Source organism: Protopterus annectens, chromosome 8.part0 (assembly GCF_019279795.1).
Source record: "Protopterus annectens isolate FY-2018-M chromosome 8.part0, PAN1.0, whole genome shotgun sequence".
In the NCBI taxonomy this organism is placed as follows: Eukaryota; Metazoa; Chordata; order Ceratodontiformes; family Protopteridae; genus Protopterus; species Protopterus annectens.
The window spans coordinates 816815739-816832660 of NC_056741.1; the positions used below are offsets into that span (position 1 = coordinate 816815739).

General features: G+C 39.1%; 1 protein-coding gene across 2 annotated transcripts in view; it reads right to left on the minus strand.

Moving 5' to 3' along the window:
* LOC122809069 overlaps positions 1-16922 on the minus strand; it is a 553596-nt gene that overhangs the window by 264363 nt on the left and 272311 nt on the right. For both annotated transcript variants that reach the window (XM_044080283.1, XM_044080284.1), the window contains exon 6: positions 5480-5589. In XM_044080283.1, the coding sequence (XP_043936218.1) occupies positions 5480-5589 (110 nt within the window). The remainder of the gene's footprint in view (positions 1-5479; positions 5590-16922) is intronic.

Consider the following 16922-nt stretch of genomic DNA (forward strand, 5'->3'; position numbering starts at 1 on the left):
CCTCCTAATTAACCACATTACTCTGTCAAGGAATGCAAATGCTACCATAGCCTTACTCGTATAATCCCGGCAGACTCTATCAAATCCTTCTCTGCATCAAGACCAACCAACAACATCAACATTTTCTTATACTTTGCTTCCATCTGGATCATTATTGCTCTATTAATGTTGTCAAATGTTTGTCTCCCCTCCATAAAATCACACTGGTCCATATCTGTAAACTTTGGCAACACTTCTGCCATTCTCATAGACATAGACACTTTATAATAAACTAATGTCTTTCAGCTTTTCCAGGTTAGGGGTCACCACAGTGGAACTAATGGTTTAAAATTGAATATGTCTATAGGAAGTTGGGTATGAGGTATCTTTACCATTTTTTGGTAATACTGTCATCACAACTTTCTTCCAATATGCTGGTAGTGTCCCTCCCTTTAAAATATTGTTAACCAAACCTTCTAGATCATTATCACTTTCTTCCCTCCTAACTTCCACAGGAATGCCATCTGTTCCTGGAGATTTCCTCTGTGACTGATTATACAGCACCATTTTTATCTCATTCCTTCTTATATTCTCTATTACTTCTTTGGCATTTATTTATTTATTTAACATTTAAATATCATCACCTTCTAATCTTAGCATAGTTAAGTCTTCCATAAAGACTTATATTTGTGCCTTTTTTGTTTTTCCAGTTTTGTTGCTTTATACAAATTTTCAATGAATTTCTGAAATATCTCTGAAAAACTCTATAAAGGTTCTCTGGTTAATTTTCTTGCCATAGGCTCCCTAAGTTTGGCAACAATCCTTTCTCCTTTCTTTTGCCTATGTCATTGTACTAAGGGGTTTTATGCTCTGGAACTGTTAAGAAAAAATACTTGCTTAAAAGCAACCTTTATAAACTCATTCATGTTAACTTAGTAAAATACTCCCTTATTTTCCTTGTAGCATTCATAGGATCATAGGACATTACAAGGCTATTGGCCTTGAGGCTCTTACAAGCCTAACCAATAATTTAGCCCATATTCCAACAAAGTCAGTATCTTATGCTACTGTCCAGCAGGGACACAGGTGGAATCTCAGGAGTATATTTTCTGTTCTCCATCCAGTTACCCAGGTTGCGCTTAAAAAGGTTTAATGAGGTACTCTGCTTTACATGGAGAGGAAGTCTATTCCACAAAAGGGGGAGTCTCTGGGACACAAATCTATCCTGCCAACAAGTCCTATTGATGTCGCAGACCAGGCTGAGGTCACACATGTGGGTTACTTGAGTGGTGCTTGACTTGCGGATATGCAGCAGTCCCATCAGGGTGGGGTCTGAGATTACTTTGTATGCCAGACAGAGGTCACCTCTGAGGAGTCTGTAGGAGACTGAGTAGAAGGACAGGGCTTTTAAGCCTATCTGTGTAGGGTAGATGTTTGAGGCCCTGGATTCTCCTGATTAGGAACCTCTGTGGTCTCTCCAGCTGCTGCATGTGCTTTGTGAGATACATGGCGAAAGGGGCATTGCACTCAATAATGGGTCTTATAAGGGAAGAATACAGGGATGTTATGACCACCTTGTCCCTGGGTAAGATAGCCTTACTAATGAAGTGGGCCATGTAGAAAGCTCATTGTACAACGGAGGCAGTGTGGTGGTCAAACGTCAGTTTGCTATCAACCTGGATGTCCAAGTCCCTCATGACTGACTGCATGCTTGTACCTTATTATCAATGTGATAATTTGTGGGGACATCACTCTCCCCAAAAGTCTGTCTGTCTCCCCACTGTCATTCAGTTTAAGGCCATGTTTCTTGCACCAGTCATTTGTTTGGGTGAGACCCTCTTGGAGGATGTCCACATCACTAGGGGAATTGATGACAGCACCCAGCTTGCAGTCATCTGCAAACTTGGTCAGTCATAGCCCACTGGATTTGGTCTGCACCTCTGAGAAGTATATCCCAAACAGCAGAGGCCCCAAGACAGATCCCTGGGGTATACCGCTGTTACGGGTCTACTACTTGAGGTGATTTCCCCTATTTTGACTAGGTGGGTTTTATCAGTGAGCCAGTTTGCTAACTATCTGGTAACATATGGATTGATGCCTAGTTGAGAGAGTTTATCTATTATACCTGAGTGGGGAATAGTATCGAAGGCTTTGGCCAGGTCAAGGTAGGCAGTGTGCATCATCTTCCCCTTGTCTATGGCCTTGGTGACTATCTCAAAGAAGTCGACCAAATTTAACAGGCATGACCCCCCCCCCCCATTGACAAAACCAAACTGTGTGGGATCAAGTGTCTGGAGATTGCCAATGTACTTGTTAATAGGGTCCATGATAATCTGCTCCATGGCCTTGCAGATCAGGCTAGTTAGGCTGATGTGCCTATAATTTCCTGGATCGGTGGACTGGATCTTTTGTGCAAAGGGATGACAGTTGCTGTCCTCCACTTGGCTGGTATGAAGCTGGTACTCAGGCTTTTGTTGAATAGGGTGCCTAATGGTGCTGCAAGTTCCTGTCTGAGTTAATGTAGGAAGCAGCGTGGGATGTTATCAGGTCCCATGGAGGCTGTATTTTTTGCCTTTGAGAGGGCAATGATAACTTGCTCCATAGAGATAAGGGGAGGGGGGCAGGTACTGGGGATATCCTGTTTTACTGATGGAGGGGACAGAGGAGTGAAGTTTTCACTGAAACCTGTCTTCCCTGCAGATTGGCTATATTTACAGCACTTGTGTATGTGGTGTCCCTGACCACCAGTTCTGAGCAGATCTGGGTGCTTCACTTGAGATTTCAGACATATGTGAAGAAGGCCTTATGATTGTCTTTCGTAGATGTGGCCAATTTGGACTCAAAGTTTGTTTTGGAGGATTTCACTAGTGCTCTTATTTACTTGTTCAGGCTAAGGAGAGATTGCTTCCAGTTAGGCACCTGCTCCTTCTTGGTCCTGGACAGCTTTTTTTTCCTTTTATTATACAGTTTATTTACTGTAGATGTCCACCAGACAGGTTTACTCTTCCTTGAGGAGGAGGATTTCTTCCTGTCTGGCATTCCTGACTCCATGTAGCTATATAAATGCTCATATAGTATTTTGGTGTAGGTATGAACATACGTGCCAGTTCTTATTGAGAGAGGAGGGGGCTGTGAAGCTGTTTATACCTTCCTTCAGGCGGTTGTAATCAGCTTTGGAGAAGTTTTTTGTTTGACCCTAGCTGGGGGGGGGGGGGGTCGGGGGTGATGGTGGCTTCGAAAGTGACTGCTTTGTGATTGGATCTTACCAGGGTGCACTGCATTCATCTTTCCATGTCTTATCCCTACACTGTAGGGATGCTGCAGTGGTTACTCATGTTGGTTAATACCAAGTCCAAGATATTTTCACCTCTTGTGGGGGTGTCAGCCAGCTGGTCCAAGGCAATTTCCTTAGTTTCACCTATTTGCTCACCCAATATTTCTGACAGGTAACAGTTTATTTGAAGTTAAATATATTTTTCCTCTCTGACACATTTTGTCTGAACTTACTATTCATGTCTGGTTTCATTCCTGTGTTAAATGGATTTTTAATGTTACTTGTAAAACAGAACGACTTATGTAATGTCTCTGAACACTGCACCCCTTTTCTTAGCATATGTTATTGTATAATTTTACTTTGAATTTTGCTACTTTGCCTTGCACCAGGGTCATACCTGCAATATCTGAATGCCCAATAGACAAACTGACATAAATAAATGAATAAATAAATATATTTATTTCATGATCTTTGTTAAGCTCTAGCACAGTTCCCCACCTAAGAAAAATGTGTATGCTTTTTCCTTGTCTCTTAAACCCATTAGTCACCTTCACAAATGATGGTGATTTCATCAAGCAAGTTAGCTTTCTTAAGCATCTTGGCTTGAGGCTTGGTCCTAATTTAATCATTGCTATTCATATCAGCATAACAGTTGTCTACTAGGGTCTGGCTTTAAGGAATATCTTCCTTCACACCGAAGAAGAAAGTATCCAACTTCTTCCTTATTCACCTCTTCTTATGTTGGGCAATGCCATACCTCTGCTGCCATGGATATATTCTTAAGATACTAAACTGTTTTAGTGAAAAAGCTACACGTTTTTCAGCCAGGGTCTGAGAACATCACTTTCACTGTATTATTACAAGAAGTTGTGGCTGCTGTTCATTTAGCAGTAGGATGTATAATATCAGTTTATGCATAGTAGACTGTTGTCCTTAGCCTTCCTAACCTGTGAAAATGTCTCACTTCTGTTGTGATTCTCCACTGTTTACCTCTCCACCCACTCCTCTCTACAAGTTCTCCATTTACTTCTTTTACTAGGCTGCAAATATCCACGTCACCCATAGATTATGTAATGTTTGCTCTTTTCTCATGTGCTTTTTTTTTCCTTCCATGTTTTTCCAAAATCTAAAGCCTTCATAAAGTGTTCTTATGTAGTCATGAGACACTGAAGCTGGCTTTTCCCCTTATATTCCTTATGCCTGCATATACGTTATCTTCTCATGCACTGCATTCATCTTTCCATGTCTTATCATACCTGGTGCACTGCACTCATCCTTCCATGTCTTATCCTACCTCGTACATTGCACTCATCCTTCCATGTGTTATCCTACCAGGTGCACTGCATTCATCCTTCCATGTGTTATCCTACCTGGTGCAATGCACTCATCCTTCCATGTCTTATCCTACCTAGTGCACTGCACTCATCCTCCCATGTTTTATCCTACCTGGTGCACTGCACTCATCCTTCCATGTCTTATCCTACCTAGTGCACTGCACTCATCCTCCCATGTTTTATCCTACCTGGTGCATTGTACTCATCCTTCCATGTCTTATCCCACTGGTGCACTGCACTCATCCTTTCATGTCTTATCCTACCTGGTGCACAGCATTCATCCTTCCATGTCTTATCCTTCCTGGTGCACTGCATTCATCCTTCCATGTCTTATGCTACCTGGTGCAATGCATTCATCCTAACATGTCTTATCTCCCCCCTAGCATATAAGTAACAACCCTATTATGTGGTCTTTACTTCCTCCACAGCAATTACTTTTATTTCCTTCATGTTCATTTATGAGTTACTGCTTATATGCCATGAAAATGCATTACTGTTTACATGTCGCTTCACATAATTGTACTTGTGACTTTCATATTTCACTCCTGTGAGGCACCCTCTGTGAATGCGGTACAGTTAAGCAAGGAGTCACTCCTGGTTACCATAAAATAAGTGCACCCATAGAAAGAGAGGAAGGAAAGAAGAAAGGAAAAAGGAAGGAAGAGTTAGATGGGGTGGACCAGAATGTGTTACAGAGCAGAAGTGGAGCGTACAATGTACAATTAACTAAGGAAGTTACTGGGGTACCAGAATTTGTACAAGGGACATCATGTCAGAGGTAGCTCACCTGGTTATAAAATTAAATAAACAGCTAGATGCACAATGAAATGTATCAACATTGTACACACAAACACACACACATGCACACACATACAAATAAATATTGAGTTACCTGCCATGAACACAAGAGCTGTTCAGCTGGGTTTGAATGTCTCTGTCTCCAGTTCTCTACATAGTGATTTTCTATGTTAAGTTTATCTGCCAGACATCTCCAGTCTTTTCCTAGAAATGCAGAATAGTTTTAGTTTAAGAACTGTAGATGTGATAATCTTTCTCTCAGGAGAAAAATATATATTGAATTCTGTACCTGTGAAAGCAAAGATTTTATCACTGTTCACTTTGAATCTGTATGTAGTACTTTGTAATGGCAGAGGGTGATGACCCTAAACAAGGAATTCTTAATTATTTGTGCAAAAACCTCAACAGAGTTGAAACCTTCCTTCACAAATTATGAAGCAATAACCCTCCCTGCAATTATTTTCTGGAAGAAAAGACCGACACCAACACTTACCACAGATTAAGTTAAACTTAAAAGGACTGTCCAAGAAAAGGTTAATTCCCACTTTGCATTCTTTTTCTTTTTTTAAAGATCACTTTGTATTTTTATTGGAAATAATAAAACAGGATTCAAGCTGATACTGCTTGTTTAAACCATGGTTTATTAAGTTAAAACAAGAGATGAGCACTTTCCCCTTGTCATAGCTTCATCATATCAAATTTATATACAGCAGTTAACAAGCAATACACACTTTTCTATTTTCCTTATAAACATTAGTGTAAATTATTGCAAAGGCTTTAATCAGAGTGCATTCACATTCAGTGACAGTGATTGTAACAGTGGCACATACATAGTTTGTGTCTTTATTGTGCTTGTTTTTCTAATATATTTAATCAAGTAGTTGTAGGGGAGACAGAATAAAAGTACTGTATGACCTTAATCTTTCTAACGATATTTTGACTTTGCAATCCAGTAAATATTGTAGTTTCAGCCTCAGATCATTAAGGACTCAATATACAGGGTCTTTAGAATTTTTAAGGAAGAAATTAGTGTTTTTTTTATGATCCTGCCATGTGCCCCAGATATATGCTGCCTTTGCTTATAGGTGGGCTTGAAAGCGAAACTTGAATGTATCCACTGGATACTCAGGGGATCAGTAGCATTCCTGTATATTTCTAGAAAACAGACAGCTAAATCTTTTAAGTTATATTCAAAGTCTGAGCATTTAATATAAGCTCTATATTGCTGGTTAGGGGTGGCATCTTAGTATGCATCAGATTACAGATGACAGATGATTGAATAAAGATCAGAGAGTTAACGTGTAACTTGGAAGGATGCTACCTACTCAGGTATGTCTTATGCTACAAGTCTAGCTGTGGTAGTAAATGTGTTAAATTTTGAGGTATAATGTGTATGACAAAGGCTCTTTATGAGAAGGTGTGCACCCAGATCTACTAAATTCTCATCTTTGCTTAAATCTGTTGCAAGTCAGTTAGGGCCAAAATACAAGCTCTGCTGCGGGACTTTTCTCTGGAAGACTTAACACAATTGAACTCTACTGCCAGAAACAACTAACCTTTTGTGATCTCAATCAGTAATTATAACATTTTCTGCCCTTTGCTGCCTGGATAATGATACACAAAGGCCCACATAGTATACTTTATAATAAGATTGATCATTGTATTTGTACAGAACAACAAAGGGCAAGATGAAGAGGCTTAACAGTTTTAATACAAACTTTTCTGGCTTCCAGCATTCCTTCTGAGAGCCACAAGTCTCTTGCAGTAAAAGGATATCCGGTGAGAATGACTACCATCAAGGGAAAACTCTAGTTAACTTTAATGAGCTATGGGCCTAATATGCCTCAAAGAAATTATTTTCATAGATATAGTAGGAGCACTGTGTCATACTGCAGTAGCTGAGCAGCTGAGTGCTTACTTTATAAGACAGGATCAAGAAACTGTGTAGCTTAGCCACCATCGTGGTGTACAGTGATAAGCCCTAACTATAGCCCAGGCAACCTAGGTTTGATTAGCAGCTCAATTGTATAGGCTCTGACAGGGAGGAATGGGTGTGCCCAGCCCACAGAGGAGGGCATTATCTAGGCATTTCCTGTGGGGAGGTGTGGTCCATTGAGGGGTGTAGCCCTTGGATGTAACAGGTAAATACAGGGGAGGAAGGGAATCAAGAGGTAGGTCATAAATTAAAAACTCCCCTGTGGAAGCAGACAATGGCATGACCCCTCCCCAGGATGCCTTTAGGTTCCACCCTAGCCCCAGCCTTAGAATAGAGATAGTCTGAGGGTACTAGGAGAGGATTAGCAATGGATGGGGGCACTGGGGTAAGCTGGAAAGAATGAAACAAAAGTGGAATAAAAAAATTGTAAGCCACTACTACACCAGTTCTCAACCTGCTCCAGACTTTTTTTTAAGTTTCAGTTGACAAGAGTTTCAGGACACTGAATGATACAGGGAGGGAAAGAGCTAGGGTGGAGAGGGTAAACTCAGTAGCTGCACACATAAGTAATATATTTACAAAAATCCATAAAATCACCTAAGAAATCTGCGTGAAAACCACATTGAGTAACATGTTGTAACAAGTGTAACCTCCAAGGTTTCATGGGCTGGTAAGCCAGCCAAAGAAAGCAATGCCTGACTAATGCAAAAATCAATATCAGTGATAAGCATTAGGGGAAAATGATGGCAAACAGAGTTTAAATTTAACATTAGAAATTTCTGCAATCCAGCAAATGTGCATCTAGTACTAAAAGTGATAGTTGCCTTTCCAATAATTACTATGTAAAACAGAACAATTGTTTAGTAGTCTCCACATATTCGAACTTCTGGTATGGTATCTTGGGGTTAATAAGCATTATTTATAGCTCCTTGTCTCAGGATCATTAACAAAACTGAAACTGACATTTTTTAACATAATAAGTCACCCATACCAATTACATACATGCTAAAAGCATTAGTATGATAAACTAAAAAAGTAATTGCCCACCTCTCTTTTTCTTCCATTTCACCTGATAGTGCCTACTCTACATCTACACTATTAATCTTCTATAAAGATATTCTACTATTAATCTATATCTAGTTGTTCTCCTATCAAGGAATCTTCATTGTAATATCTTTTGAAATACCTTTGCTATTGAACCCTTATAATGTACATACTTGTGCTGTTTTCGTTTGCTATGTGTTCACTGTTATTTTTTGTATTTTGTATCACTTGTATTTTTTGTATATTTTGTATATATTTTTTTTAATTTATTTAACATTTGTTTACCAGGAAAGTCCAACTTAGAACAAAGCCAATTTTTAGTGAAGGCCCAGGGTGAAACGCTCCAGACGCATGTCTTTGTAACGTGGGAGGAAACCGGAACACCCAGAGGAAACCCACATGAACACAGGGAGGGCATGCAGAATCTGCACAGAAGGTACCCCCCCATTTTTACCTGTATGGAGCTTTTCTTCCCGGGCCACTGCTGAAAATAGGCCAATACTGACTCAGTTGGACTTTCCCGATAAACAAATGTAAAATAAATACATGAAATCAACTGAAAAAGAACTTAAGGTCTTAGCTTCTTCTGGATACCTAGTGGCAGCTGATTCACAGAATGGCCAGCTAGATAATAAATATGAGTTGAACTTGGATAGCTTGGATCCAGCAGATACACAAGAAAAAAAACGACAAAATCTACAGCAAAATAATGAAACTAAGTGAGACACTGAATAACCATGTGAAATCTAACAATAAGAGACTTGAGTCTGAATTTGTGCTGTCTAATCAAGCAGATGTAATGCAGTTGTTTTGTAATGTGAATAAAGCTAAACAAAAAATTGCTGCAATGGAAGAAAAACAAAAAAAACTACAGGAAAATTGGTACAAATGGAGGATATATCCAGAAGAGAGAAATTGTGCTTCACTGGTATCCCGGCAAAGTATGAAGGGGATAACTGTTTAACCTTCTCACAGGAACTGCTTTAAAAATGTCACACACTGCTAGACAAGGCACACTGAGTCTGCATTCCTGGCAACATACAAACAAGAAAAAAATAGACATACTTTAGTTATATTTCAAGCATATCACTGAAAATACAGAGCTTAACAAAGTTATGGCACTTAGGCTAGCTTCTAAAATGGGAAGGAGCTCAAGTGCCATTTATATACATTTATTTATGTGGGTATAAATCTCTTGGTGACTCTATCTGCTAAACGAATATCTGGAGTGATACTGTTATAAGTGAATTTTGAGATTTCATCATAGAATCTGAGGAGATTTTGTGCACTAAAAGTCTTTGCATTCCGATATATGGTGTCAAGGAAAGTTTCAAAGACAGTTTGAGAGAAAAGTTATGGTCTGGTTGGTCTGGAGTCTAAGAAATAGTTGAAAAAGAGCTGGATTTGTCATGGTTTAATTTCTCCAAATCTTTCGAGTTTCTAATACCATGATGGGAAAAGACCCCATTCCTAAGTCAGGGTATAATTAAAAGTTCATGAAATTCTTTGATATTAGCAAAAAGTGCTCTTTGCAGCACTTGCAATGTGCCCAGAATTGACTCCTTCTGCAATTTATTTGGAGTTACGTGTATTGGTAGCATCTCTAAATACAAGTGTAGATTCTTTAGCGTATCTAAATACAACTGTAGATTCTTTTTTTATGAGACCCATTGCTCCTACTACTATTGGAACTGTCTGGGTATCTTTCTTCCATGTTGCTTTCATTTCTGTCTGCACATCCTGATATTTTATGACTTTATCTCTCTCTGTATGTTAGACACTGCAATCACTAGGTATAGCAATTTCAATGATCAATGCTACTTTTGTCTTTTTTTTCATGTACTACTATATCTGGTTTCCTTGCATCTATTTTTTTTTGAATTCTTGATAATGGGTGATCCCATGTGATGTACACTCCATCATTCCCTATAATGTTTTATGGTTTATGTTTGCAGTGCTTCTCAGCTACTTCTATATTGTAGCATTTACTTAATCCCCAATGCAATAGTCTTGCCACATTATTGTGCCTTTCTGTGTACAAGCCCTCTGACATGAGTGTATTACACCCAGCAACAAGGCAAAAATGGCAGCTTATGGTCTGACTTAATCTGATAGGGAATTACTAGGGAAGATGTTTATGATGATGCTACATTTGTAAGTTTCAGGTCAAGAATATTTGTCATGTAGTTAGGCTAATAATCTGGGCCATTGTTTTTTTTTTTTTTTTTTAGTTATTAGGTCTAAAACATCTGAGTATATCCTACATTTGTGATGTAGGTACTCAGGTCAATTGATGGGTTAAGTCTCCCAGAACGAGAAAGATTTTTTTTATGGGGAGTTCATCCATGACATTTATAAACCATTCATGGAATTCTGAGGGTCATAGAAGGGGTCTTGTAAAGGAGTCTTGTAACAGGCAATAAACTGGTAGTTGATTTTGTTTAGTGTGATTTGAAGTTCGATAAGTTCAGTTTGTGAGTTTCTGGATATCAGTGTAGAGGTGTTATGGTCTCTGACAAATATGGATATACCACTACAGTTGCCATGGGGTCTGAAAGTGTGGTAGACACTAAGCCCAGGTATGGAGGGAGTGCTTTCTGGGCATTTAAACCAGGTTTCAGTGATTACACTTATATCTTCCAAATGCAGGAGTGCCTCAAGGTTGGGCAGCTTGGTTAGACTTCTTGCATTGAGCAGAGATACCTTAATTTGATCATCATTATCATCAACCCCCTTTTCCCATTTTCTGCATGGGGTTGAGGTGCCATGTCAACTGTTGCCATCTCTTTCTGTTCAGTGACACTCTCCTGCCTTCTTTGCCACTCATGCCTGACTGTCACAGGTCTTCTATCACAGAATCCATCCAGCTCTTTGCTGAATGCCCTTGTTTCCTCTAGCCGTCTTCTTGTTTGTCCCAAATCTTCCTCACCAGATTGTCTTCTAATTTTTTGCACATGCGCCCAAACCACCATAATCAGGCCTCTTTGACCTTTTCTGCAATTGCAGCTACTTTGGCTTCTGCTCTTATGTCCTCAATTTTTCATCTGTCCCACAGTGTGCATTGTCCCACCCACTTGAGGCACTTCATTTCCATCACCTCTAGCTTACTCAGTAGAACTGGTCGTACCACTGTTTTGTACAATTTACTTTTCAACCTCCTCATTCATACTGACTTTCTCCTCACCCCCCGACACCTGAAGTGGTTAACCTGTTCCACTCTATTCCATTCTATCTCAGTTCTCAGCTTCTTCTGATTTACCCCATTTGCTGTCATGACAACTGTCTTACCTGTACTCAGTTTTATTCCATGTGCCTTCAGTTTTGCATTCCATTTTCCTATTCTTTGCTGAAGTTGTTGCTCAAAATCTGCCTATAATGTCACATTGTCTGCATACATCAACCTTGTTGATCTGTCCCCTCCAGCCTGTTTGTTGATTTCATCCATCATCGGTATGAACAGTACTGGGCTCAGAGGTGAACCCTGATGCACATCTCAGTGGGAGCCCCTCTGGGAGACGGAACACTATTTGTATTTGAGTTAGTGGATCCTTGTACATAGCTTGCACTAATTCTACCAATGATTCTGTGACTTCAAATCACCACAGGACTCCCCAGATTAGGTTTCTGGGACCTTGTCATATGCTTTCTCTGAGTCCAGGAATGCTCATTTGGACTGTTTCTTCATTTCTAGCTTCTTCTCAAGTATCTGTCTCACTGCAAATGTTGAGTCAGTTGTGCTACATGCTTATCTGAATTCATATTGCTCATTTCCTATCTTACTTTCTATTACTCTGCATATTCGTTTATCAGTCACCCTCTCCAGAACTTTCTTGCAGTGTGACAGGAGTTTGATACCACTGTACTGCCCGCAGTTGAGAATGTCCCCTTTGTTTTTGAGTACTGGCACTAGTATGCATATTTTCTGGTCATCTGGGATCTGCCTTTTTCTCCATACTGCTATGAGTACCCTCAGGAGCCATTCCTCCCCTGTCTCATCCAACATCTTTATCATATCTGAAAAAATAAAAAATAAAAACCACAATGCTGAGTAAGTCCACACACGGATAGGAAGGAAAAACCAATAACTATTTAATGTACAACTAACCACTACATATGGACTCATATTTATAAATTTACATGCCTTACACATATTACACTTTGACATCTTGGACACCATCCTTTTCTTATTGCATGGTTTCTCAAATAAATTTTTACGGTTGGCACCTCTAGAGAAGGTTACTTTAGGGGCCAATCCCACCAAATTTTTAATATCAGGGCTTAAAAACTGATTCCAAGTATTATTAACAGTAGCCCATATCTGTGAAACTTCATGATTAAAAGGGAGTACTAAAGTTATATCATAATGTGTCCCTTTTAATTTTGTGAATGTGGTCCCAAAACTAGTATGTAGGATAGGTGGGAACATTTCTTTTCTTTTTCTACGTATTTCATTTCTAATTCTAATCAATAATTTATTGGGGTGTCCACTTTCTTGAAACATACCCACTAGAGTATAAATTTCCTATTCAAAATCATCCTCATTGCTTGTCAATCTTGAAATCATAACCATTTGACCTTTTACTACACTCTTTTTTTGATAATTAGGGTGGCAACTATTGTAGTGTAGAAGGGAATTTGAGTATGTATTCTTTCTATGAACTCTGGAAATGAATTTCTTATAATTTTTGTCCCAACTTAATGTAATGTCAAGAAAATCAATACTCTCATTACTCACTTTATACGTAAAATTCAAGAATGACATAGTGGAGTTTAAATAGCTAATAAATTCTTCAAGCTCAACTACAGACCCTCTCCATAGGATTAATATGTCATCAAGAAATCTAAGCCATGTAATCACTTTATCATACGAGTTGTGTCCAAATACACGTTATTGGTTTTTCCTTCCTATCCGTCTGTGGACTTACTCAGTGTTGTGGTTCATTTTATCGTTCTCATATCTGCTGTGACCTCATCTAAGCCTGCTGCTTTCCCTGACTTTATTTTCCTTAGTGCAGTTCTTACTTCTTCTAGGGTGGGCTCCTCTTCTTCTCTCATTATAGACTGTGTCCGGGGCAGTACAGCTTATGTGGGGTTTTCTTCATTCAGAAGCTGCTGGAGATACTCCTTCCGTCCACCTTTGATGTCCTGTGGACTGGTGAGCTGGTTGTTGCTGGCATCCCTTATGAAGGGTGACTATCTTCTTTATTTTTCTATCATTGCAGTGCAATCTTATGTAGTTTCTTTGTGCCATCTACTGAGTCACTTTCCAGACGCTGGTAGAATGTCTGTGATGCCTTGTTGTTTGTTAACGCAACTCCTCTCTTAACCTCTTTGATAGCCAGCCAGTATTTCTTGCTAGCCTGGTCCATATTTTCTATCTTCCACTTTTTCCCACATTACTGATTTCTTTTCATGACTTCCTGAACTTCTGCATTCCACCACCAACTTTCCTTATGTACCTTATTTGCATACCAAGTCAGTTGCATATCTGTTCTGTAGTACTCACACATGCTGTTTTGAGGCACTGCCATTCTTCTTCTTCAGTTCAACATATTTCCTCTTCTTTCTGAGGTAATAGAACCCTGAGTACTTCCTTTAACTCTTGTGTTTTCTCTCCAGTCAGCTTCCAGGTCTTCATTATGGTCGACCTTAAAACCTTCTCTGACCACTGCTTGCAGCTGATTGTGGCAACCAATAGTTTAGAAGTGGGCTGACTGTCTCACTGGGGCTGACTTTGCAATTGCTTCTATCCCAGTGCCCTTTCCTTACTAGGAGAAAGTCTACCCAAGTTGCATGTTGGACACTCTTGTATGTGATCTTGTGACTGTCTTGCTGAAAAATGTGTTAGCCACCATCAAGCCATTTTCCACACAGAAGTCTAGAATGGCCTCTCCTTCTTTATTCCTGTTGCCCCACCCATTGGACCCAGGCAGTCCTCATATCCTGCTCTGTATGTCCAGATATGTGCATTCAGGTCACTCATTACCAACACCAATTCATGTTGTCTTACTTTATCTAGTAGGTCCTGCAACTGCTGTCTGAATGCACTCTTTTCCTTACTATTGCAACCCTGCTGTGGGGCATAGGCTGAGATTATGAATACTGCTCTATCATAACACTGGAGTATGATTGCCATAAGTCTGTCACTAATTCTGATGACATCCATCACTGTCTTCTGAAGTCTTTATCTCACCACAATTTCCACACCTTTTCTAGTAATGCAATGCTTACAGCCTGTGTTTTTTGTTCGTGAGACTGAGACTGCCACATCTCTAATATATTTTCTCTTTTCACAAACAAAATTACTTGCATAGGAGTTCTTTACCTTTGAGCATAAACAGTTGCTACGCTGCTTTAGAAACCTAATCCTATGAGGCTGACAATAGAGAGGAAAACAAGTATGCTGACTTTCCCTACTATGCATGGTGAAATAAAATTTGACTGATTTACAGAGAGATGCAGAGTTTAAATAAAACAGACATTTATGGCCCCTTGAGACAATAATTGGTTAAGGGGTGGATGGTGCAGTTATATATGTATTCCTGTTTAAGTAAATATGTAACTTGGTATATGTGACTGTGACAGTACAGCTCAGGAACTTTGCTTAGTATTTATTTTAAACAAGAAACATCTTTATTAAATTAGCACTTATGACATAGGCAATCATACATTTACATAAATGAAAACAAACCATATTGATATAATCTCCATTGCAAGCATTGTACATCACAAACCATACTGACATAATTGCAGTTGCAAACATTATACATTACTTATAATCTACCCAATCATTGTCAGTCAGTCATTACATGGATCATTCATATCTAGCTTTCTTTTAAACCTCATTGCTCCCTTGTGCGTATTATTCCCACAATTCACATTTTTATGTAATTTGCTCCTACCATTTTCTAAAGATCCCATTTCCAGTTGTTTTACCTCCGTTACTATATTCACTATTTCTAGTACAGTTGGTTTAGACTTTGATTTTCATTTTCTAGTAATTGCATTTTTGTTGGTAGCCACCATAATTAGACTCAGCAAGGCCTAACTATGTCTGGGCAATTCCAATTCTGTATCATAACTTAGAAAACTGATTTCGCTGGATACACAAATTTGCTTACACAGCATCTCTGATAGAGTAGTCTGCAGGGAATTTTTAAAGTCTGCTAACTCATTAAACTACCAGAAAATATGTTCCCAATTACCCCTTTCTTCCCCATCACATCTCCCACATTTGCTGCCTGCATGAGGAAAGCTTCTCTGGAGTCTACTTGGGGTATAAAAATACATATGCAAACATTTCCAAGCAAAAATCCTAAATCTTCTAAAGATTTTGTTGCAAATTTGGGAGACATACCTATATCTCCATATTGCTTCTTTGTGAATTGCTTATCTAATCTCTCTTCCCAATCCTTTCTAACCTCCACTGATTGATTCTTACAGTTATCATGCAATATTTTATATGTTCTAGTACTTATTCTTTTCTTAACAGCAGCTTCTGTTCTAGACACCAAAATGTCCTTTTCTGGTTTTGTCAGGTATAAAATAATATCATCTGCAAACATTGCCAGCTTTTCTTGACTACCATGCCAATTATATCATTGAATTTCTGAGTCCCTTATTTTCTTTGTCAGTGGTACTAAATATAATGCAAACAACAAAGGGGAAAGAGGGGACCCCTGCCTGGTTCCTTTGCTCAAGCAAAAATGATCAGAGAGGGCCCCACCCACTTTAATTGTTACCTCCCATCCCTCATATAGCCTCCTAATCAACCTAATAATATTATCAGGGAATACAAATGCTTCCATTGCCCTGCTCATAAAGTCCCAGCTCACTCTGTCAAATGCTTTCTCTGCATCAAGACCCACCAAGAACAATGGTATTTTCTTATATTCTGCTTCCCTCTGGATCACCAACCTTTTGTTAATGTTGTCAAATGTTTGCCGCCCAGCTACCACTGCTTTCTTCCAAGACGTTGGTACTTCTCTTCCTCTTAAAATACTATTAAACAAAACCTTCCAGATGGTTATCAGTTTTTTTCCCCTCCTAGCTTCCAAACTTCCACAGGAATACCATCTATTCCTGGGACCTTCCTGTAGATTGGTTATACATCACCATTTTTATCCCATCTCCCACTGTCCTATTAGTAATCAAGGCTAATCTACCTCTAGCCTGGGCATATTTAATTCTTCCACAAACATTTTCATTTGTACCTTTTCTTGATTGCCATACTTCTCTGCTTTATACAGACTTTCATAGAATTTCCAAAATATTTCTAGTACCTCTACAGGATCTCTTGTTATCTTCCTTGTTACAGGCTCCATAAGCTTGGTGACAGCCCTTTCTACTTTCTGTTGCCTGAGTTGTTGTGCTAAAAGTTTTTGTGCTCTAGAGTTATTTTCAAGAAAAAAGTTGCTTTCCAAACTCATGTGTATTATCGAGGTAATCCCTTATTTTTACATTTAGCATTCTGCAGTTGCTCCTGTTCTTGTTCTGTGAGATTCCCCGTACTTTGCAATAGTTTAACTTTTGTCAGTCCCTATAAATAATTCTTGTT